This window comes from Pygocentrus nattereri, chromosome 1 (assembly GCF_015220715.1).
Source record: "Pygocentrus nattereri isolate fPygNat1 chromosome 1, fPygNat1.pri, whole genome shotgun sequence".
NCBI lineage: Eukaryota > Metazoa > Chordata > Actinopteri > Characiformes > Serrasalmidae > Pygocentrus > Pygocentrus nattereri.
Genome location: NC_051211.1, coordinates 50,215,079 through 50,239,775, shown reverse-complemented (window position 1 = coordinate 50,239,775; position 24,697 = coordinate 50,215,079). Strand labels below are relative to the sequence as shown.

General features: G+C 40.0%; 1 protein-coding gene across 2 annotated transcripts; it reads right to left on the bottom strand.

Annotated features, from left to right (window-relative positions):
* Positions 1-1,291: 1,291 nt before the first annotated feature.
* Positions 1,292-22,210, bottom strand: pnpla3 (patatin-like phospholipase domain containing 3). Of its 2 annotated transcripts, none has more exons than XM_017698891.2 (9): positions 21,819-22,210; positions 17,661-17,893; positions 14,921-14,986; positions 11,107-11,316; positions 8,512-8,572; positions 7,603-7,803; positions 6,207-6,339; positions 4,250-4,357; positions 1,292-2,956 (listed from the first exon to the last, which is right to left on the bottom strand). In XM_017698891.2, exons 1-9 carry the CDS (start codon positions 22,003-22,005, stop codon positions 2,734-2,736), a joined length of 1,422 nt encoding a protein of 473 aa, XP_017554380.1. In that variant the 5' UTR covers positions 22,006-22,210; the 3' UTR covers positions 1,292-2,733. The 2 variants fall into 2 exon arrangements, with proteins under 2 accessions (XP_017554380.1, XP_017554381.1); XM_017698892.2 differs by having other exon boundaries at positions 2,794-2,973.
* Positions 22,211-24,697: the final 2,487 nt, after the last annotated feature.

Genomic DNA, 24,697 nt, shown 5'->3' with positions numbered 1-24,697 from the left:
TAGTTGAAGCTGTTATAGCTGCAAAGGGTGGACCGACATCATATTAAACCCTATGGATTAAGAATGGGATGTCAAGTTCATATGTGTGTGAAGGCAGACAGATTCTGGAGTTTTTAATAGTAAGTAGAGCTGATAAAACATATAAACAAGGAGGTGCTCATAATGTTCTGCCTGATCGGTGTGTATATGTATATATAAGTAGTGTTTTTCCTTCTCCTGTAAAGTTACCACTACAGCGATATACAAATTGGCAAAATCTAAGTTGGATATAAAGGAAATGTATATATGCCAATATATTCATGTATTCAGTGGAATTCCCTTTCTTTAAACGGTCATCCACTTGTAATTGCCGTTTCCAGTTCAGGTAGTGAAGATGGTGGGTTTTGAGCTACACAGTGCCTGAAAGAAAACCTCAGGACGGGTTAAGACAACATTTATTATCCAACGGTCTCGGAAACTTTAAAGGGTAATTCCACACATTTTTCAGAATCTGCATAATTAACTGCTTAAGATGGACCCACTTATTTCTGATTGAGTGCAGGTCACTTAGATCAAAAAGAAACTGAAGTACACAGAGAGCTGACCAACATGACCAACATGACCAGACAGAGTCAAACTCGGTGGCAAAGCTAATCAAAATCTCCATTTCAGCTGCAGGCTGGACATTTTCCAGACACGCCTGAGTTGGTGTTCAGTGAGAGGAGCTGCAGCTCACTAATCTGGTTAAAACGGTATCTGTGACTTTAGGTTCTTACACTATGTGAATTTACTAAAAGCCAGTTTGAAAGTTTGAGGACCTACTGCTAATCTGCTGTTCCAGGTTTTACGGCTAGCTTGTGTGATCAAACAGTTTCTTTAGTCCAGTCCATTCTGATGTGTGAACACACCACTCGTACTCAGGTCTGCACCAAAAACTGAACCTTGAACTGGTGACCACTTCAGACTTCAGGCCCCAAACATGTCCTGACCAACTGATTATGTGTCATAATGGGAAACTGTGCAATTGGCATTGTGTTATGGCAAAACACACACACACCTAAACTGGTGAAGATACCAAATATCGTCTTATACGTTCATAGAATTTATTTCTTTTGTTTCTTGTCCTCGGCCTTCCGCCCAATGTCAGATGGGATAGGCTCCAGCACCCCCAGCGACCCAGAAGGAGAAGCGGCTTAGAAGATATGTGTGTATGTGTGTTTCTTGTCCTGTTGCAGCACCAGATACCAGATACACAGATACCAGAGATACCCGGAAGAATACACAGAAAACTAGATTACACTGCATCAAGACATTTTTAAAATATGCTTTTTATCCACTTTTTTGTCTTTATTTACAAGTCAGAGAGGTCTTTGTCTGTTAAGGTGGTGCAGAAACAGTTGTGCTACTCAAAGTAGGTTGTTATTTATAAAGCTTTCCATAGTATTAGGTTTCCACCATATTATTAATACAGTAAAGGACTGTTAATAACTTAAATACCTTTGATTCAACTGAAACAGGGGCTTTAAAGAGCAGATTAGGAGTCCTCACTGAACGAACAGGTAACTAGACAATGAGAACCACTGCTGGGGGTGTAAAACTCTTGGCCTAATACATGATATATTGCAGTCTGGGTTAATACGAATTCCTTTTTTTTAAAGTCATTGCTGGTGAGACAATATTTAAACATCTTATTTACTTTTCATTTACATTTTAACATGTATAGTATTATATCCTACAACGTTAAAGGGGAAGTCCACCCTTTTTAAACATTTCAGCATAATTAAATGGTTAAGACGTAAACAGTCATTCATTGTGGTTTGATTCTGAAATGCTCTGTTCTAGAGAAACTTACCAAGACTGAATTGTTCATAGTGGTGGTGATAGGAACCAGACGTCTGAAGAGTTTAATGCCTCTCAAAAAACGCTAACATAGAAACTCTATCACATGACATAGTTATGAATATTCTGTCTGATGCCTCAGATACTCCTATGGTAGTTTTGAGAAGAGGATTTGGCTCAAAATTGTACTTTAATTCATGCAAAATGGCACTTAAAGAACACTTTTTTCTAATGTACCTCTATTTTACTATCCTCAACATTGCATACGAAACCTCAGAAGACACAAAGGTTCACTGATTGTTTTAGATCGTTAATAAAATGGTTATATTTGCATTTTAAGCATCTCCTGGTTCCTATCATGAGTTGGTCAATTTCTTTACAATTAACCATTTTACATCAAACCACTCTGAATGACCTCGTTTGCATCTCATCCACTGAACTATGCAGAAATGTAGAAAATTTGCCAGAATTCCCCTTTCAAATACATGTTGACAAAAGGCACATTCCTGTTTTTGTCTTTTACAAGGATTGTAGGAATAGGATGGAACCTCAAACGTTGCAGTGATCATTGTGAAAACAGCTCGTAATTTGCACGATTGTCATAAGAGAACATTCCACACCTTTAACTACTATGTATGTTAATGTTTGTTAATATCAAACTTTAATGGAAATATTTCATATTTTGTTGTTTTAAGTGCACTTAGGAGCTTAGACTCATGTTAGTGGTTACAGAAATGAAACATGTCTTTGGTTCTTAAAGAGCGGCTATCATTTGTGCTTGACAGACGTGAGTCGTGCCTCTGGCCCATCTTTCTCAGTGCCTCTTCGGGTAGCACGGACGGCGTGAAACCAAGCCAGTGCGCTCTTGGCTATTGTCCATTCGTGTCTGTGCACACTGTCCATGTGCTGGTGCGTTCAGCTGTCAGAGTCATCCTGTGAGCCAAGGAAAAAGCTGATCTGTTCAGGGGAAGGGCTGGATATGTGCGGGCTGAGAGGCGGCTGAGGGCTGGTGGGCGAATCCCAGCCGTAACCATGGAGATCAGCGGCAGAAAACGGCAGGTGTCCATCAAGCTCCATAACCGGTGGCTGCAGGTCTAGCGTAGGCGGCCCACTCACACACCGTCGCATTGGAATGCCACTATACAATAAATAACACTTTAGGAACATCAGAAGTTCATTAGCTGATGGAGTGCTAAGAGCTATGAGACAGAGCATATTGTGTACAACTGTGGTTATGACAAACTGCTAAAGGGCCCATATCATGGAAAATCTCATTTTCCCTGCTATTTTTTGGAGTCTTGATGGTCAAAATGGACCAGTCCATATATAAGCTGCGCCCCAATTCAGGGGCTGCATCCTTTGGAGGCTGCATTTAAAGGCTGATTGCGTCACAGTGGCGCGACTAGGCCGTCCCATTTCAAAGGCTCCTTCATATGTCGGTGACAAATGTGTCCTTCTTTTCTATGGCACTGAAGGATCTAACAGGTGGATCCCTCGCCAGCCTACATATCCCAAGTTTCAATGCGTGCCAGTGAAGATTCATAGCAGACCATCTCATTTTAGTTCAGCCTTCACAGGTCTACGCAGCCTTCAAAGGACACATCTTTGTAGACCGCATCCTAATAAGACCTTCAAAGGATACAGCCCCTGAATTGGGACACAGCTATAGAAACGAAGCTGCAGAAATAACCCATTCTGAATTCACTGTTTCTGTGACGTCACTGATGTGACAAAACTAAAACATTTACATATTATCCACCTATTCGGTCTACAGCTGTTTAGCTCCAGCCATTCAAACTGAAGTTATAAGGAGTGTTTCAGTCAGGACTGCTTTCTGAATGAGGTATGATGCAGGGCAATCAGAACAGAGCTCGTTTACATATCAGTGTTAAAGCGTATATATAATAGAAAATTAATTTTTTCCCACTTTAAAACAATAGTTTGATACAGTATGTAGATACTGTTAAAATTTCATCCACCCACCTGTTCAGCCTATAGCACTTTAGATCTGTCTATTCAGGCTCAAGTGTTTTAGCCCAAACTGCTTTTTGAATGTGGCACAATACAATATAAGTCAGATAATCAGAACCAAGCTTATTTACATTAAAGGTCTGTTTAGTTCTAGGGGATAAAGAAAGCATCAAATTGGCAATTTATAAATTCATTATTAAAAATGTCATAAATGGAGAACATTCATCCTCAGAGAACAAATAAAATGTACGACATGGGCCCTTTAACACAGTGAAGTGACAACAGCATCAGAAAGAAAACAACAAAACTTGCTTATGTTTTAACTGATTTTATGAGGGAAGGATCTTTCCCAGGAGCAACATTGTGGTTTTTAAAAGCAATGCAAGTGCCATAATCAATTTTACAATTTATCATACATTTGCTGATGTTCTGATATTCTGAGAGATTTTTGCACTCTTACCTGCCCGGTTTTGGGGACACTCCCTTCCAGGCGTGTCTGTAAGCACTTCCTGCCACCTCGTAAAGCCAGCGTACGTCTGCAGGCACCTCTGGAATCCACTCCACAAACCTGCAAAGCACGAAATGCATGAACTTCACACCTGACACTAACAAATATCCTGAGCAATCCAATTGTGCAGCAGCTGTATGCAAAAGTTTGAAACCCCCTGGTCAAGTTACGTTTTGTTGATTTGATATGTGAAAATTAGTTAACACAGCCTCTACAAATACTTCTGCACATTTTAATGCACAACAAAGTGCTGCATTTTACATATACTATATTGCCAAAAGGCAAAAAGTTGCCAGGAGAACGGTACTTGTCTGACTGCATTGTGCCAAGTGTAAAGTTTGGTGGAGGGGGGATTATGGTGTGGGGTTGTTTTTCAGGAGTTGGGCTCGGCCCCTCAGTTCCAGTGAAAGGAACTCTTAAAGCTTCAGCACCAAGAGATTTTGGACAATTTCATGCTCCCAACTTTGTGGGAACAGTTTGGGGACGGCCCCTTCCTGTTCCAACATGACTGCACACCAGTGCACAAAGCAGGTCCATAAAGACATGAATGAGCAAGTTTGGTGTGGATGAACTTGACTGACGTCCTGAGTCCTGACATCAACCCGATAGAACACCTTTGGGATGAATTAGAGTGGAGACTGAGAGCCAGGCCTTCCCATCCAGCATCATTGTCTGACCTCACAAATGCGCTTCTGGAAGAACGGTCAAAAATTCCCATAAACACACTCCTGACCCTTGTGGAAAGCCTTCCCAGAAGAGTTGAAGCTCTTCTAGCTGCAAAGGTTGGGCCGACATCATATTAAACCCTATGGATTAAGAATGGGATGCCACTTAAGTTCACGTGTGTGAAGCCAGACGAGCGAAAATTTTTGGAAAAAAACAAAAAACATGGAAAAACAGAATGTGGCCTGTGCAAGTTACATTTTAGATTTATGTTTTATTTACCAATATGTTAAACTGAAATTACTGGAAAAAATGACCACTTTACGTTCCCTGCAGGGGGATGTGTTCATTTTCACTTAGAAAATGAATGTGTTTGATTAGGGGTTTTCAAACGTCTGCATACAGCTGTAAATGGAAGGAAGTACAAGTGTGAATGGTATCCAATGCATCTCTGAGACAGACGATCACTCAAACAATGCATCTCCTTTAAATTTACAGGAGATGGATTTTTTTTACTTTTAATGCAAGTTAATGTAAAGATTGTTTTTGGAGTATTTCCATTCATTATGAAAGTTTCAGGCAATGTAAAGGGCAGCTGCTGTGCTCAAATAATTTCGAAAAATATGAACAAAAATGGACATATGTTTTTTTTTTATCATAAATCAAACAAGACAACAGTAGCTGCTTTCATAGTTTCTCTGTCTCCTGTCCCTTTTGTTTATAAGTTGTGTTAGCAGTGCATGTGATCTAAACATTTGTCACTGCATTTATATCATGAATTAGGACTCAAACCTTTCTGTTTGGTAACAAAAGCAGTGTGAGACTGATGCAGTAAATGTGCATAGAACCCTTCCTCTAGTAACTAAAACCTGAGGCATTCGAGAAATGCCAGGTACAACAGACTGTATGTCGCACGGCCCACTCATGATCAGGGCTGGGTTTCGCCAAAGGCATCTCACCACAAAAGTGATCCTAATATGGTAAAGCAAGCACTGAAGACCAGTTAAGACAATCTTAATACTAAAATTCTTATAGAAAAGCAGGCCACGATCACAAGGTGGATGTTACTAAATTAGAGATGAGGCAATAATGCGAACGGTCACCAGGTGGCGCCACATGGCTACATCGCTACATGGCAGCAGGTGGTGTGGATGAATTTAAATGCATGTACAGAATCATATTATGCATATGTGTAACGTCAGCCTGTAAATATGTCAGAGTTGAGGGACAGAATTTGTTAAAGTACCTCTGGACTGCTGAGTAGGCCGACTCCACTGGCAGAGTGCAGGGCAATAGCATGTAGGAGGCCACTCGGACTGGCAACAGGGCAGTGAGCTGACCGAACAGGCCGTGTTTCTCCCTACATGCTTCACAGAACACTACACACACACACACACACACACACACACACACACACACACACACACACAGGATAGGTACAGGATTATCAATCTGTTCTAAAGACATGAAACTATGCATATGGGAAATATTAAAATAATGCGAAACACTTTTATTTACAGTGCCTTAAGTTCTAGGTATTAACCAGGTAAGTGTGAGGCAGAAACTCCAAAGTACTATGTAATCATTTTGGGTAACGACGTTAAGTTCCAAGTCACAAATAGGTATTTTAACACCATTTGGAGAATCTTTCATGCTGCGTTGAGCCAGTCTGTGAAGGAGTGTGTGATTTCATGAACTTGGCCATGCATTTTATATAGCAGTAGTTACTGTATAAATCTTCAATTTATAAATAGTCTGCTATGATAATGCTAATTTCTGCAATGGTTCTATGGAAATTTCTATGTTAAAGCCAGTAGTGCTGCACAGTCATGTTCCACACAGGGTTTAAAACTACATAGACCAACTCTGCTTATACACAGACACATGTACCTCATATATATATATATATAATTTGTAACGTTTATTTAACTTCATATACACAAAATGCGTGATTACAAACATACAGTGAGATCCTGCTGGTGGGGCTTTCCTCCCTTTCAGTGATGCACATAAAAGTGACCCGAGCACTAATATCTGCCCTTCGTGGAGAATCTTGAGCCTGTTAAATTACAGCTTTGACATGACTTGCAGATACCATGTTTATCATTCAAATTTCTTAAGAATGGAAATTTTAATCGAGTAACAGTTTATTCAAGGAACCAGGGCAGCCCATCACGACTGAATGAAAATCCCTGCCCAACGAGTATGTAAAGAAAAAAACTGACACATGAAACTGAGAGATGAAGCTAGAGGCTGATGTAAATTAAAGATTCCCAAAACTATAATGTCTTGTATTATGTAGATAAATCATAAATAAAGCACAATATGGCCTAGCACATTGGAGCAAGTGCCCTAAAACAAGCTTCCTCAGTAGAGCGTAAGAGAGAAGACAGGCACTTTGTAGGGAGTGAGTGAACTTGTGAACTGCTCAAGGCCAAACGGCCAGAATGGAAAAGTACTAGTATGCGTTAGGAGGTACCTGGCACAAAGTTTTTAAAAAAAAGGTCAAATTGGATATAATGGTGGTGTCAGGACAATAGGAGACAACAAAAAAGAGGTGGGGTGAGATCAGATTCAGATATGACTCTGATATCACTGTGCATCTCTATCAATTAATTACAAATACTGCAGTAAGCTGTTACCTTTCCTAATGGGTGTAGGAAGGTTATCAATAAGCTGCTCATCCAGCCACCAGTGGTGCTTCCTGAAGAGGCGGAGTCTCCGCAGCATCCACTCCTTTGTGGATTCTGTGACGACAGAGTTTTTGAGACCCGAGCAGCAGCAGGGGGGCAGATCCTGTGTCAGGGCTAGGTCTGCAGCTGGACACTCGGTTCTCAATAGATCTGAGGGTCAAATGATATAATCACTGAGAGGACACATCATTAAAGGAAGAGTTCATATTTAAAGGCTGTGTTGACCAGTTACACTAACGTCATGCTGTGTTTACATTATGGCAGTATTGAGCAAACTGGGTATTCCTTTGTTTCCAATGGAGCGGCAACAGTAAATTCTGACACCGTCAGAGGTAGTGGCAGCACATGACAATGGTCAGCGAAACTGTACATTAAGTGTTTGATTTTCCCTTTTGCAGTCAGCCGCAGTGGTGAAATAAACAAAATGCAGGTTTTTTTGGGAGCCATGGACACCAAACCAAAGCTGGGTTAAGGAAAGCCTGGCCACTTCTTATTTCTCCTGTCATATCAAAAACACAACTGCAAAACAACAGAGGGCGCCCATGAGCGAGTCTTCAGTGAATGGGGTGAATGAGGCTAAATGGAATGTAAAAAACAAAACAAAAAAAAAAATTTAACTTCTTTTTAACCATTTGTGTGAGATCTTCTGCTAATTTCGGGAAGTTGAAGGTGTTTTCCATTAAAAAGTAAAAGAAAGCTCACCGACGCCAGCACATAAACACTGAATTACAGTAACCCGTTTAATTCCTTTAGTGTCGCTGATTGAGTAAGAATACATTCAATACATTCACTGCATGAACTGCAATTAAACACAATCAAACTTTTTTTCCCTTCTTTAAGTAAATGACGAGGACTCACTGTTGTCCTTGAGGAACCGGAAAGCATCTTTGTACCCACTCTGACACATCTCTGCCAACACCTGGCACACGTATAAGAGAAAACACTTGACATTAACAGCACAGTGCGTTACACATCATCACACGGCAACTTTATACAAACAAATGTTCTTAATACATCTTAATCCAACATGCCGTAATTCCAAGTCACTTTGGGCCATTTCTATTGGTCCATTCATCATGAAGTGACTTATACTCAAGTAAATCTTGCATTAAAGGAACCTTTTAGACCATAAAGTGAACTCCAGGCCTTAAAGCCGCTCAATCAAATCTTACTAGTCAGTTCATTTTAAACCAATTTTTAAACATTTCTACATAATTAAGTCATTTAGATGTAAATGAAGTCAGAATGTTTCAGTGGTGGTAATGGGAACCAGATGCATGAGGAATTTAATGCCTCTAAAACCTACATCACAGAGTTATTACATGAGATAGGATGTCCAGAGAGGCCATAAGGTAGATACAATTTTCCGGACTGTTATCTTAAGATAACAAGTTAATTATCTTGTTATCTCAAGATAAAGTTGTTATCTTGAAATAACAAGTTAGTTTTCTTGTTATATCGAGACAACAAAATTTATCTCGAGATAATGACTTAATTATATTGTGATCTTGAGATAACAAAGTTGTTATCTTGAGACAACGAGCTAATTATCTTGTTATCTCAAGATAAAAATGTTATCTTGAGAAAATTAGCTAGTTATCATGTGATCTCTGTATAACAAAGTTGTTATCTTGAGATCACAAGTTAATTAACTCATTATCACATTATCACAATCCAGAAAATTATAGCAAGAGCTCATGGCTTCTCCGGGCTTCCGTATCAATACGCTGTTTTTGTTTTATGGTAAAAAAGCTATTCTTTGTGGAGAGGTACATGCAAAGTGTTGTAAGGCCACCATACCACCGTTTTACCATCATCATCACATATAAAACTCAAAAGACACGTGTAGGCTCACTGGTGGTTGTAGATAGTAAATAAAATGGCTATATTTGCAATCCCTGGTTCCTATCACAACCACTGTTTACATTATGGCAGTATTGAGCAAACTGGGTATTCCTTTGTTTCCAATGGAGCGGCAACAGAAAATTCAGACACCGTCAGAGGTAGTGGCAGCGCATGACAATGGTCAGCGAAACTGTACATTAAGAGTTCAATTTTCCCTTTTGCAGTCAGCCGCAGCGGTGAAATAAACAAAATGCAGGGTTTTTTTTGGGAGCCATGGACACCAAACCAAAGCTGGGATAAGGAAAGCCTGGCCACTTCTTATTTCTCCTGTCATATCAAACTGCAAAACAACAGAGGGCGCCCATGAGCGAGTCTTCAGTGAATGGGGTGAATGAGGCTAAATGGAATGTAAAAAACAAAAAAAATGTAACTTCTTTTTAACCATTTGTGTGAGATCTTCTGCTAATTTCGGGAAGTTGAAGGTGTTTTCCATTAAAAAGTAAAAGAAAGCTGTAGGCTCACTGGTGGCTGTAGATAGTAAATAAAATGGCTATATTTGCGATCCCTGGTTCCTATCACAACCACTGTAAAGATGAATCAGTGGAACTCCCCTTTAAAGTGTATCATTTAGTAACTGCTATGAAAATTTAATTGAATTTATTTAAACTTGTTTCAGTATTAAAGTCCTAGAACTTTAATAGCTTCTGCTCAATCCCTTCATTAGTAACAGCTGTGTTGGAAAACACTGTGCCCTCCAGCTTTATATCAAACATTAGAAATGATGAATAAATGATAATAAAAAGCACATATTAATTATTTTTAAGCAAGCGTGATACATTAATACAGAATATATAAGTACTGATATTAGTACTTCTAAAGTACTAATATTTACACTAAAATTGTAAAGTTCTACAAAAGTAGCAAAGTTTACCAAGCAAGCAAAGTTGATTTATATGGCGCTTTTTACAACAGGTGTTGTCACAAAGCAGCTTTACAGAACAATCAGCATTACAAAAAGAAAAGATAAGAAAAATCAGAGTCCAAGCCCCCATGAGCAAGCCAGAGGCAACAGTGACAAGGAAAAACTGAAAAAGTCAGCCTCTGACTGACTTACTGGTTTATATAATTACTTTCATAAACAGTCTAAAAGGTTCTGGATGTCTTTGGGCATAATGTGCTCTGTGAAACTGAACACTGTGAAATCTTAAATAGTGCTTGGGCAACTTGGGAGAGGCAAGTTTCATTACGAAATTCTTTCTTTTTGCACAGAGAGTATATACACATTTTACTCAGCATGAACCGCCTGTCGTCATTCCTGTTTGTTTTTCTGGGAAAAAGAAAAAAAGACACAGAGGCTGGACAATACTGTTAATTCTGTTATGTTCTGTACCCTTCTGTACGCACACCACAGATCATGTAGCTGAAACAGCTGTGTCATTCGACTTCTGAGCCACTTCAGGGCAAGACCCTACGTTCCCTTCTTGAGCGGATTGGAGTTGCCTCTTATGTAATAGGGATCCCGTCAGACCTGCAGTCCACACGCTGGCACATGTATGAGCAGGGGAAGGAGGCCCCAGAGAAGCAGGGAAGACACTGCAGTGCTCTTACCTTGGGCTCTGGAGGGAATAGGGCTTTGCTGAGCCTGTACACATTTCCCCAGTTGACCTGAATGCTGGTGTTGGTGAGCCGCAGCTCGTGAAAGCTGCTGGAATTGTCTTTAGGACAGATGTCGTTCTCTCCGGAGAATGGGGAGATGGTGATGGTGTTCTTCAGCTCTGACTGGGGGAGATTATCACTGATCCCGCCGTCCACATACCTCTGCAGAGAGAGAGAGAGAGAGTGAGAAAGAGGGAAGCATATTTCCTGAGCATGAATTCCAAAGATTTTGCAACATTTCTAAATAATTAAATGAAACAAAATCGAAACAATTAAATGATATGATGAGAAATCCATCATACTAAAAGCACAAGTTCTGGCCGAAGATGTATTTTTAAAATACATTCTTGGGGAAGAGATACATGCTGGCTGTTCTAAAGTCCCAAAGCCCCAAAGAAAGCTTATTTTGTAGGATTTAATACTATTTTATCATTATCAACACATATATGTTATGTGTACACACACACATATATATATATATATACGTTTGCATTGTAAGCATCACAACCCCTGGTTTCTATCACCACCACCGTAAAGAAATGTTTCTACAATGATTTCACATCAAACCTGAATCCCAATCACTGAATTATGCAGAAATTTTGAAAATTCACTGAAATTCCCCTTTAAAGTACATGTTGACAAAAGACACATTCATGTTTTCTCTTGTACAAGGGTTGTAGGAATACGACGTAATCCGAACTGTCACAGTGACCAGTCTGTACTGTAAATAAATGCTGAAAAAAAAAATTCCAGTTAAGCCAAGTTTCACTACAATTGTAACGCAGCCAGACAGGTCAGACATGTGCAATTCAAATCTTTACTGGGGTTCAAGAGAAACACAGTGAATGAACAAGTCAAGGTCAAAACCAGAAAGCGGAGACCCAAGAGATCCAAACAAACAATCCAAAATGGAAAAGGAAAAAGGCAGAGTCCAGAGAAACAGGCAATGGGAAACTGGGAAACAACACATGAAAAACACTCAGTAGCTCTATAGAAGACGCAATACCTCACAAAGACATAGACTACAAGCCAGGACTTTTATACTAACTAAACAGGACATCATAACCAGACACATGTGCTGCATGTCTATATTCAGGCGAGGGAGAAGGAAAGTGGTTGGTGTTGGTGGGGGGACAGTCATGTGATTTCCCAGGAAGAATTCTGGGAGATTGAGTCTTTCATGAGAGCAAGGTCAGAGGGACGCATGACAACAACGAACTATTTCACATCAAATCACTTCGAATGACATCTCAGTGACTGAATTATCGGCGATCCCCTTTAACATTCTCCATACTGTGTATCAGCAATATTGCACCAGATGGAGGGAGGAGAGGAAGAAGGGTAAAGGCCCAGGCGCTTCAGTCTCACGAGGGTTACAACAACCAGAGTCCAAGAAAAGCTTCTGTCCTCATACACTCATGAATGACTAATGCACATAACTGCATATATTTTTTTAATTCATTATTTGTTACTTATTTGTTGGCTGCTAAATACTGTACTGTACAAAACTTTGGTGAGATCAGTTCTGCGCGAGTGATTACAGCAATAGACGTCTGCACATCTATGTGTATGTGTAAAAGACGGAAGAATGAAAAATGCAAAAATTGTGAGGTCCACTGTATTGTGAGCTAATGTGTAACCAAGCACAGGCTGCAGGCTGATTATGCTGAAGACCTGAGGCAGAATGAGAGAGGACTAAACCAACTCACACAGCTACAAACAAGCCCTGATTATTTCAGCTTCAGTGCCTTTCCACAAAAAGTGTCCGAGGCTCTGATTGACTCTTTGGATTGCAGGCTTATGTGACAACCTCACAGAGGACCATACACAACCAGACATGCATGACAAAACATTAGAAGGAGTTAAACTTAATCACAAAAAATGCCACGATGAATCGATGGATCATTAAATGTTTAATAACAATGGCATGCCCATGACCGAATGTGCCAAAAGTAGAATTATTTTTAAAGAAGCCTAACTAACCTCTCTTTTAAGCAAAGAGCGAAAACATATTACAAAATTAGAAAAGCACCATTCGCTACTGTACTAATAGGCTAAATTTAGTGTCACTGATGCTTTTATCAAGCATCACGAGCCATTTGACTGCTAATGGCGCCCCCATGTGGAGGATTTGTAGCCTGCCAAATGTGAGTGAGTTCTATTAGTTGCCTCAGTCTAAAACCAGTCAGAACATTTTGCACACAGCACAGAGAATGATGTGCTGTAACTGGTGTTTTTGTTACTGTCTGAATGGTGACATTGTTTGCTCTCCATGTGGGAGAGCAGGTTTAAGCCTAGTACAGGGAAGCACTTGTTGGGCCTCTAATGCTAGAGTTCTGCCAATTAGTGTTGGTAGTTTGATCAGCTCTGCCTGTTTCTCTCCGAAACTTGCAATGCAACAGTGATACAAATATGAATTTATATTTAGGACTGTTTATTACTATTTAGACTGCATCATTAACAACTTTAGATGTTGGAAAAGTTTATTCAGTGGTAACTGAAGTCTCTGCGTTCATTGGTTCGCTGATGATTTTAGTTGATGACCAAAATGTGTGAATTCTCAGCTTTGTTTGACCATTTTCATTTAAAGTTAGCCACAATGATAGTACTTAAAGATCACATTACTTAATAAGAGAAGTGGAATAAAAGTTAACAGTTACATATATGTTTTATTTCTTCAAATATGTTAAACTCAGCAAATCAACAAAAACTGGGCACTAAAATTTGCCATATTTAAGTGTGTTCTTCGTAGTGGAAATCATTTTCAGTCAGAAAATCGAGGAAAAGTCATTTAACCAGCAGGGGTTCCAACTGCTGTGTGCGACTGCATGTGTCTCAGGCTGGCTCTCTGCTGTAGCAGTCTGCAGCACAGCAGCCGTGTGCAGGTGCCTGCTCTGGGTCAGTTGAGACAGTGCCAGGGCTGGCTGACACTATGAATGAGGAAATCAGACCTCCCCCCGGGTCTTACATAATGGCACCATCAGGCCTCAATCGTTCTGCCATGGGCTGGCCACGCCACTAAGGCATTTAACATTTCTCTCAATGGGCCACTTCTGGCCATGTAATGCGCTTTAAAGTTCAGGCAAAAAGAAATAACCTCCTTTTATTTCCCCAGAATGAATCGTGATTAGGACTGGTTCTGTTGGCAGGCAACTTGGCACTAGCATGATGTCCAAGAGCCATAAACAATGTCTGAATAAAGTCCATGCAATGAAACTCCCTTTTCCACCTTTACAGTAGCTGATTAAGAAGTAGCCCATGTAGTGCCTTGAGTGAAAATGTCCTGGGAGATGATTTTAATCTGTGTGTCTCTGTTGAAGGAGAAGCTGTTTCTATACATTGAGACACTCCTCGCCCTCATGAACGTGAGCTTGGCTGTGTTCCAGCGCTTTCCAAGAATGTAGCACATAATGTACAGTGGGGGAGGGCAGGGTGCTGCTGAGAGACAGCGCTAGTCAGCATATAACTGACTTGGTTTTAGAGAACTCACAAGAGGATCAAAAACCTGAGACCCACAAATCCTGCTTAGCCCAAAAAGCTCACTCAATTCTGCCAGTGAAAACAGAGTGGCATGTTAATATGGTGTGATGCAGGGTTCATGTTTGTCCAGTGAGCCCTGGTGACTCCAGCGAAAAGGCAGCAGCGTGGACTCTGGTATCAACGTTCCTACTGAGTGGACTATCAACTCGCTGTGTAACCTGTTGTAAAAAGCAACATTACCTCATGTTTAAATGACATCACTATAGAAACGACCATTGATACTTACAACTCCACGGAAGGCAGGAGGTATCAGACCGCAGTATACAGGGATAAAACAGCTACAGATGAGTGCCTGGGGAGGGGAAATAAGAGAGAGGAAAAGTGATGATTCACTTCAGATATATTAGGCCATCTATCTTTTATGCTCCTTAATTTAAATGGCTGTAAAACGGACAGCATGGCAATACTGTCATGTCTGGCAAATGACCATGATAATTATAAGGCTTTATTAGTTTCATGATTGCAAAATTTTTGCCATATCTAAAAATTCAATATAGAAGAACTGAAGTCCAAATGTGGCTGACCGGCCATGACGTTTTGTGTCTGGAGTTTGCTTCTTTAGTTAGGAGCTATGAAGCTAATGTGGCTAACAAACAAAGACAGCCTATAGCCACCTCTAAACTGCCTCAAAACAAGTCAAGCATTTAGGTGATGACTTGTTTATGTAGACTAATTAGTTATGTAGACTATCTAGACTTGCTTATGTGGTTGTTCACAATGTATATCTACCAGTGGACAAAATACACAAACCAAGTACTTGAGCTAAAGTAGAGACACCCAAGGTAAAATATCACTCCAGTAAAAGTAGAAATTCCTCCCTTTAGACCTCCACTTCAGTAAAAGTACAAAAGAATTTGCCTTCAACTTAAGTATCGAAAATAAAAGTACTAGAAGATTAATTAATTTAACTCAACTTAGTTCCAAGTTTAAGTTTAATAAAAACTGGCTTTAAACTCAGGATCTAGTAGGCCTCTGTTTATAAACATAAACCAGCCCAAACTAATTTACTATAAAATGAAATGGTGTTTGTAGAAATTCAGAAAAAAGCCGCGTCAGTCACGACTGCATATGTGGACATATTTCTATATTGAGCTCTATTTACACAAAGTTAGGTTAGTTCATCATTTATGTTGAACAGACTCTCCCAAAGTTTTACGCTGCTGCGCTGACGTTGAACCGCGTGCTGCACTGGGTCGGTATGACCAACAGGTCAAAACCAGCTCTAAACAAAGTGACCGCTGTGCCCTGATTGGTGCTCTGGCTTTGCGCTTCTTTCGTTTTGACATGTTAAGTTTTTATACACAGAGAAAACAAAAGGAACGACAGATTTCTCAAAATGTAGCGGAGGAAAAAGTCGGATATTAGACTCTGAAATGTAGTGGAGTGAAAGGAAAAAGTCGCCCAGAATGGAGAAACTTCAGTAAAGTACACACACGAGAAAAGTACTTAAGTAAAGTAACTAATTACATATACTTCGTTTCTGTCCACCACTGATATCTACATTTATGATGCATCACATAGCTAAAAGTCATAGCATCAGTCTTGAAGACTGAATTTTGTCTGTAATTTGGTCTTTTTAAAGAAAACAGTACAGTCGCATGCAAAAGTTTAAATGCATTTTAAATATAGTACTTTCCTGCAATTTGTAGTACACAAGTTCTGTTTATTTGCTGAGTTGATATTGGAAAAAGAAATCTAATGTGCTTTAAAACAGGCCTCAGTTTACGTTAGATTTTTCCCCCAATATGTTAAATTCAGCAAATAAACAGTAATTGTGTATTAAAATATGCAGACATGTATTCTCTGTAAAGAATGTTTTTACTTATTTTCACTTAGAAAATCAGCCAAACATGTAATTTGACAGGAAGTTCACAAACTTTTGCACACAACTGTTTGCCATATAACACCAGAAACACATTTAGGTATGTCTGAGATTACTTAACAACTCAATGCTGTTTAAGGCAACTGTGTGATCTCACAATTTTTGATGACTGTATTTATATTTCACAGTAATTTGCCCTCTAAAAACAAACCGGGTGTGAATTGAACACTGTTATCAGTTAGGATGAGGCAAATGTATGTAAATAAAGGATGCAGAGCTTTGGTTCTTACTAAGACAACAAAAGTTCTAACTTCTGACCGTGTGCTATAACATCTTTACAGGGTAGCAATGACTGATGTTTGTTTATTTGAGCATGAGCTGTGTGTCATCATTTGAGAACTGTTAAGAATCGACGACTGGAAAGCAAAATAGCTAATTATCCAATGAGGCTTGCACTTCAAGAGTTGCATATCATGAACCAAAAGTGAGCTAATGTTTCATGATCGTGACTGGTCTGAGGTATGCAGTTAGAGGCAGCTATGCATTACTTGTAATTACACTAGACCAGGGGTATTTAATTCAAATTCAATAAGGTCCAATTAGAGAAAATTTCCAGCAAAGGTCCAGAACATCATAATGTCTAACTTGCATTATGACTCAGTACCACATGCTGTTTACTTAGGTAGCCTAGTAGATATATTACCATCTTATACAGTCAACGACTGAATGCCCAATCTAATAAATTAAAATTCAGTAATATTTCAACATTATTTACTGTTAGTTTTCTCTTTGTAGAGCACACCATGTGAAATAACCTCCCTCTGACTCACTTTCTTCTCCGACTGCTGTTTCTCTTCTCGTCCCTCCCCTGTGTGTGCCTCACTCACTCGAGTCTCAGTGCTCATCGCAATGCATGGATCTGATCGGCTGAGTAGTGGCACGTGTGATGTGTACGATGCATGCGATTGGTCTGTGAGTCTCCTGGGCCACTAAACCGGTAGCGTAAAGGCTAGGCCAATGTGTCAAAATGAAAGAATTCCAGGTCCGCATAGGAAAGCATCTTTGTCCGGACTTGGACCGCAGTCCACCTATTGGTGACCTCTGCATTAGACAGTCTATTTATACAGAGACAAAGAGGCCTCACCTGGATCAGCTCGTCTTTGGAGGTGAAATCCGAGACCAACACATTCTCCCCGTCACTTACTCGCGTGAGGGACACGCACAGTTTTCCAGAGGCGCGAGTGTGTGCATCTTCAGGCAAGTCCCTCTGCAGGCCGGAACGCATCACCTTGACTAAGTTGAAGGTGGGGTGCAGCGGACCCAGGTTACGCTTCCGGGCCTCCTTAGCCACCTCAATCACATCCTCACAGCATTTTTCTGCAAAAGAGCACCATGAAAACACAGAGTCGACTAAAATTAAACAGCAAAGCAAAGAGGAAGTGAAGTATATCTGCTCAGCAGGACATTCTTACAGTGCCAGTTAAGAGAAGTGGCTTGTGTTCATTCTTTTACACCCTGAAAGTTACAGAGAAAATGGGACTTAACAACCATGCAAGCAATGGTAGACACCAACACTGTCCCCATCAGATAAACAGCACTTAAAGCTTTTGTCTTCAGAGAGAGGAGAAAATCAAGCTGCTTCAGATCTGAAAACATCCACTGTAAGAAGACGACTCAGCGCTACGGGTCTGAAAGCATGTGTAGCTGATCAAGAAGAACCTCACTGAGAAAAGGACATAGGTAAAAAAAGTTCTCAGAGCAACGGACTGACCACCCTAGGGTCCAGACCTCAACATCACTGAATGTCTTTGAAATTACTTACAACATGAGAAGCAGGAAATGCAACCAACTTCTGAGACTGAACTTTGGAGGTGTGGAAAAACAGTCCTGTAGATTTCTTTAAAAAATTGAGAGCGGGTCTCTTGAAAGGAATGGAAGCCATAGAAAAGGTAAAGAGTGGACACACTAAATAATGAAAAAGTAATATAATGTTTAGCTGTGGAAGCTTCTGTGTATTTTTCTATTAATTATCCGTTTCATTTATTTTTTCCTGATGCTGAAATAATGACTAATGGCTGCTTTGACTGGAAATTAAATAAATGAAGGGTGGTTTCTGACTTCTGTCCAGTACTAAATGTGGACCCATACAACAACTCCACACTCTTAGAACAGCATATCTTACATAGTGGTTTCATAGTAGTAACCAGTTTATGAGTTTTACTGAATAATAATTCTTAGGATTTATAACTGACTGATAAGCCTAGAGTTGAAGTAGTTAACCGATGACTGTTTTGCTTAACACGTTTTCCTGGAAACTCATTGGTGCTTTCTAATAAATGCCTCCATGTCCAGCAAAGAAAACTACACTGTAGGCAAATCAACTATCTGCTGTTTATCTTTTAACAGCCTGGCAAGTAGATTATCTGGTCACATTTAGATTAGAGAGCTGTTCCATGATGGGGTCCTAAAATACTAAAGATGCCTGACTCTGTCCTATACCGACTCATTTCAGGGGTCTTGACCATACATCTTATTTTGTAGAGTATTTTGTCAGTACATGGTTTTCCCATGTTTATACTGAGCTGTGATGGGGAATGTGTCCTATTTTAAGAGCGATTTCTGTGATAGAACCGATTAAAATCTTAGAGACAAAAGGACTTTAGTCACAACATATGCTATCTGTCTCATGCTAACAACACAGAACAGCTACTGCTTTAAATACACCTCCTTGTTTCTGCGCTCATTGTCCATCTTATCAGCTCCACTTACTGTATAGCTGCACTTTGTAGTTCTACAGTTACAGACTATAGTCCATCTGTTTCTCTGATACTTTATTAGCCCCCTTTTACCCTGTTCTTCAGTGGTCAGGACCCCCATGGACCCTCACAGAGCAGGTACTAGTTGGGTGGTGGATCATTCTCAGCATTGCAGTAACACTGCTGTGGTGGTGGTGTGTTAGTGTGTGTAGCTTGTCAGTCCACCTTGTAGATGTGAAGTCAGAGACGACTGCTCATCTGCTGCTGCGCAATTTGTGTTGGTCATCCTCTAGTCCTTCATCAGTGGTCAGTGGACGCTGCCCACAGGACGCTGTTGGCTGGATATTTTTGGTTGGTGGACTATTCTCAGTCCAGCAGTGACACTGAGCTGTTTAAAAACTCTAGCAGCACTGCTGTATCTGATCCACACAGACCAGCACAACACACACTTACACACCATCACCACATCAGTGTTACTGCAGCGTTGAGAATGATCCACCACCCTCTGTGGTGGTCCTGTGGGGGTCCTGACCACTGAAGAACAGGGTAAAAGGCGGCTAACAAAGTATCAGAGAAACAGATGGACTACAGTCTGTAACTGTAGAACTACAAAGTGCATCTATATGGTTATTGGACCAGATCTAATGAACATGCCACTAATGATAATGATAGAAGTTGTTAATCAACATCAGAAGCACAATAAAACCTGGTTACATGGTTCAGCAGAAAGAGAAAGTGAAAGAAAACACAGCTGTGTGTCTTCTTTATTATCCAGCAGTCTTTCTGATCCATTCCCTGGCCTCTAACTCAGCTCTAGCACTCTGGAGCTCAGCAGCAGCAGAGGCCTGTGCAAATACTTACATCACATGTTGGTTCACTGAGTGCTGTGGATAATTTTAAAAAATGGCTATGTTAGTGTTGTAGTGACCCCTGGTTCCTATCACCACCACTGTAAAGAAACCTGAGTCAGTAAATTTCTCAACTATGAACCGTTTCACACCAAAACACCCAGACTGATTCTGACCAACATCTCAACAACTGAATTATCCCAACAAGTAGAACAACCAGTGGAATCTGATTTTAAGTCAGTTAAGTGTACAGATAACTACTATCTATAATGTTTAGTGTATATATTACACATTATATATTGCTTGATTATAGCAAAAATCATAATCATTATTATTTTGGTCAATATTGAGATCACAATGATTTAACGCGATTATTCATTGACTGTGAATGCAATGAATTTACTGAACTTTAAACAAACCATGTCTTTTTAGCAGTGGATTTCCTTGAAGTTTAAGCATAATTCGACTGACAAATAAATAAAAAAATGTAAACAAAAATGTAAAAAACAAACTAAACTGTCTATAATATATAGGCATATGTACATTTAAATAATTAGCATAAAAATAATCAATAAAAAATAAATATCTGTGCTGTAGTGCACTTCCACAACATGCTGAAAATACTAGACATATTTAAAAATAATAAATAAAAATAAATGAGAAGAGGTTTTGCTAGTGGGACGGGGCGGAAGTGCACTGCTGTAAAGCAAAGAGGTGCACTAGACTTGTAACATGACACAATAACAAGAGCATCGTTGTGAAACGGAATGCTGCACCATAACCGTTTCCTCTCATCATCTTGTTTTCACAATTACTGGAAGCCAAAATCATAATATTATGATTATTACGATAATACTACTAGCATATCGCTGTTGTCAGATCAAAACCTTGTATCTCCAAAATTGTAACTTTACAGGAGAAGGTAAAAACATACTCTACTTTTAATGTAAGTCAATGGAACCAGATTGTTTTCCAAGTAATTTTAGGTCATTTCTTCTGGTCCAATCATCTTGAAATTCACACACAATATATAGGACGATGGGTATTTTCAAATCATGTCAAAACCTGAAAAATGACAAAAATGAGGATGCAAGGTTTTGTTCTGACAGCAGCGATATCTTATATTGTATTACAAGAGGTGGGCGATACAGCAAAAATATAATATCGTGAAACTTTAAGAACTTTCGTGAAACATGATATGCCACAATATTAATTTTTTTAAACATCTCAACACAAAAAAACAGTTGTAATACATTAAAAAATCTACGCAATTATTTTAATTCAATATTTGGTACTAAGTCCAGTTCAACAGGACTAATTTTGCTCTCCTTATAATTAAGCATGCAGTTTTTTGTTTTCTACAAATACTGACAATATGCACAATATGTTTAGAAAAAGCATTGAATTGTATTGTGCCATAATTTATCCCAATATCAATAAATATACTGTCATATTGCCCAGCCCTGTGTATTGTAATATGTCATGTACTACTCTACATCACAGCAGTGTGCAGTTGGAGCACCTAGTCTGCACTGCGTACAGTAATATTGAGGTTAATATTGCTGCTTAAGCAGTCTGTGCTCAGTCTATGCTCAGTCTATACAGTGTTAAGTGGACACCAGTCTATCTAAACAGTCTGCAGTGTGCACTCTAGATACTGTTTAGTGCGCACGTAAATGTTTTAGGCTCAGTAGGTACCTAAGCATGCCTGGCTGGTGAGGACAGAGGCGGTCAGCGCCCCTGCTGAAGCTCCGTAGATCCTGCTGGCTCCGTGGATGAGGTAGGGTGCCTGCTCCAGCAGACAGCTCGCCACGCCGATGTGGTAAATGCCCAAAAACCCACAGCCGGCGAACGAGATGTTCCAGCCTCCTTTTAGGTCAAACATCGCCCACAGAAAGGCTCCGAGTTCGGGGATGAGGGAGGTTATGGGTGCTTCTCAGTTAAGCTGGTCTGCACTGAGGTCATGCCGCTGCTGAGCGCGTGGATCGAGGCCGGTCACGCGGACAGGGCACAGCTTCTCTGGACGAGCAGAAAACAGAAGCGGCCGGCTTGTTTTTCTTCCTGCTGCTTATCGCTGCTGAGGCCATGTGGCGAATAGGAACCGCGGATCTGCGGGATCCTCTTATAAAAGCCACGCCCTCTTCTCACATAAACCCCGCCCTCCCCAGATGCAAAGCCAGCGTTTTTCTCCCATGCAGAGCCCATAATGTACACACGCTTCATCTGAGTGGCCTACAGCGGACTGGCCAGGGCCAGGTCCAATGACGTTTCACTTCACCCTATGGGAATCCGGCTAAGTGTCCTGCGGGATCAATGAAGTATCTATCTATCTGTCTGTCCGTCCGTCCGTCCGTCCATCTATCTATCTATCTATCTATCTATCTATCTATCTATCTATCTATCTATCTATCTATCTATCTATCTATCTATCTATCTATCTATCTATCTATCTATCTGTCTGTCTGTCTGTCTGTCTGTCTGTGTGTCTGTCTATCTATCTATCTATCTATCTATCTATCTATCTATCTATCTATCTATCTATCTATCTGTCTGTCTGTCTGTCTATCTATCTATCTATCTATCTATCTATCTATCTATCTATCTATCTATCCATCTGTCTATAGGCAATGAATTCTGTCAATAAATCACAAAATACAATTGTAATCTTTCTTTCAATATTTTCTTCAATCATTGTTTTATAGTTATTTAAGCATCTTGATTAATTACCTCATTTAAAAATGCATTTCAGGTCCTTAAAGTGGAAGTGCAGTAAAATTGGAAGTGAGATAAATGATGATAAGTTTAACTTGACTTTGAAAAAAAAACACCCTTTTGTGTACTTGTGCTTCATTGTCCTGGTTTCTCTGTGTTGTTCATTTAAATATTAATATTGACAATGACAATGGCTGCAACCTTGATAAGCCTATATCCTTCAATAAATTACGAAATAAATTTGTATACATACATACATATTACTGTCGGAACAAAACCCCATATCTCCATTTCTGACGTTTTCCAGTTTTTGACCTAATTGGAAATGAAAATGCCTGTTATTTTTTACATTGTGTGTAAATTTCATGATGAATGGATGAAAATAAACATCCCAAAATGACCTGGAAAGACATCTGGTTCCATTGACTTACATTACAAGTAAAGTAGGTTGTTTTCTTGTCCTGTAGAATTAGATATGAGGTTTTGTACTGACAAGAGTGAGATATATATATACACACGCACCTCAGTGTCACTGCTTGACAGAGACTGATGAAGGACGAGAGGATGACCAACACAAACTGTGCAGCAGCAGATGAGCTATCGTCTCTGACTACATCTACAAGGTGGACTGACAAGGTAGGAGTGTCTAATAAAGTGGACAGTGAGTGGACACAGTGTTTAAAAACTCCAGCAGCACTGCTGTCTGATCCACTCAGACCAGCACAACACACACTAATACAGCACCACCATGTCAGCATCACTACAGTGCTGAGAATGATCCACCACCCAAATAATACCTGCTCTGTGGTGGTCCTGATTATGGAAGAACAGGGTAAAAGGGGGCTAACAAAGTATCAGAGAAAGAGATGACCAGTAGAACTACAAAGAACTAAGTGGACAGTGAGCATAATGGACTAATGGACTAATGGACAGTGAGCATAGATACAAGGAGGTGGTTTATATATACAGTCTGCTTCCTCCATAGAAACGCATTCCTGTTAAATGGAATTCCACCTGTTTATATCTTGTCAACTGCATAATTCAACCGCTAAGATGTAAACGTCTGAGCCCCTTCTTGTTTGCAATGGTGATGGAAAGGTTGACAGATGAGGTCAGGCAGGAGGTAAGATGTAAGTGTCAGAGTGGTTTGGCATGAAATGTTCTGTTCTTCGCAGTAGTCACAGAAAGAAGACGTCTGAAATGTTTCATGCTTTGTAAACGTTATCTCACACAAGTTATTACAGTAAATGGTTACAAATACATTGTTTGCTGTTTGAGACACTGTTTTACAATAGGTTTGATACATGCTTTTGGCCTAAGAGGGCAGAAAGATACACGCAGTGTGTTGTAAGCAAACAGTACCTAAAAAGCTTTGCATTTTTTGGATTTATTATTATTTTACTATCATCAACATTACATATACACTATATTTCCAAAAGTATTCGCTCGTCTGGCTTCACACGCATATGAAATTGAGTGAGATCCCATTCTTAATCCATAGGGTTTAATATGATGTTGGCCCACCCTTTGCAGCTACAACAGCTTCAGCTCTTCTGGGAAGGCTTTTCACAGGGGTTAGGAGTGTGTTTATGGGAATTTTTGACCGTTCTTCCAGAAGCACATTTGTGAGGTCAGATGCTGATGTTGGATGAGAAGGCCTGGCTCGCAGTTTCCACTCTAACTCATCCCAAAGGTGTTTTATCGGGTTGAGGTCAGGACTCTGTGCAGGCCAGTCAAGTTCATCCACACCAAACTTGCTCATCCATGTCTTTATGGATCTTGCTTTGTGCACTGGTGTGCAGTCATGTTGGAACAGGAAGGGGCCGTCCCCAAACTGTTCCCACAAAGTTGGGAGCATGGAATTG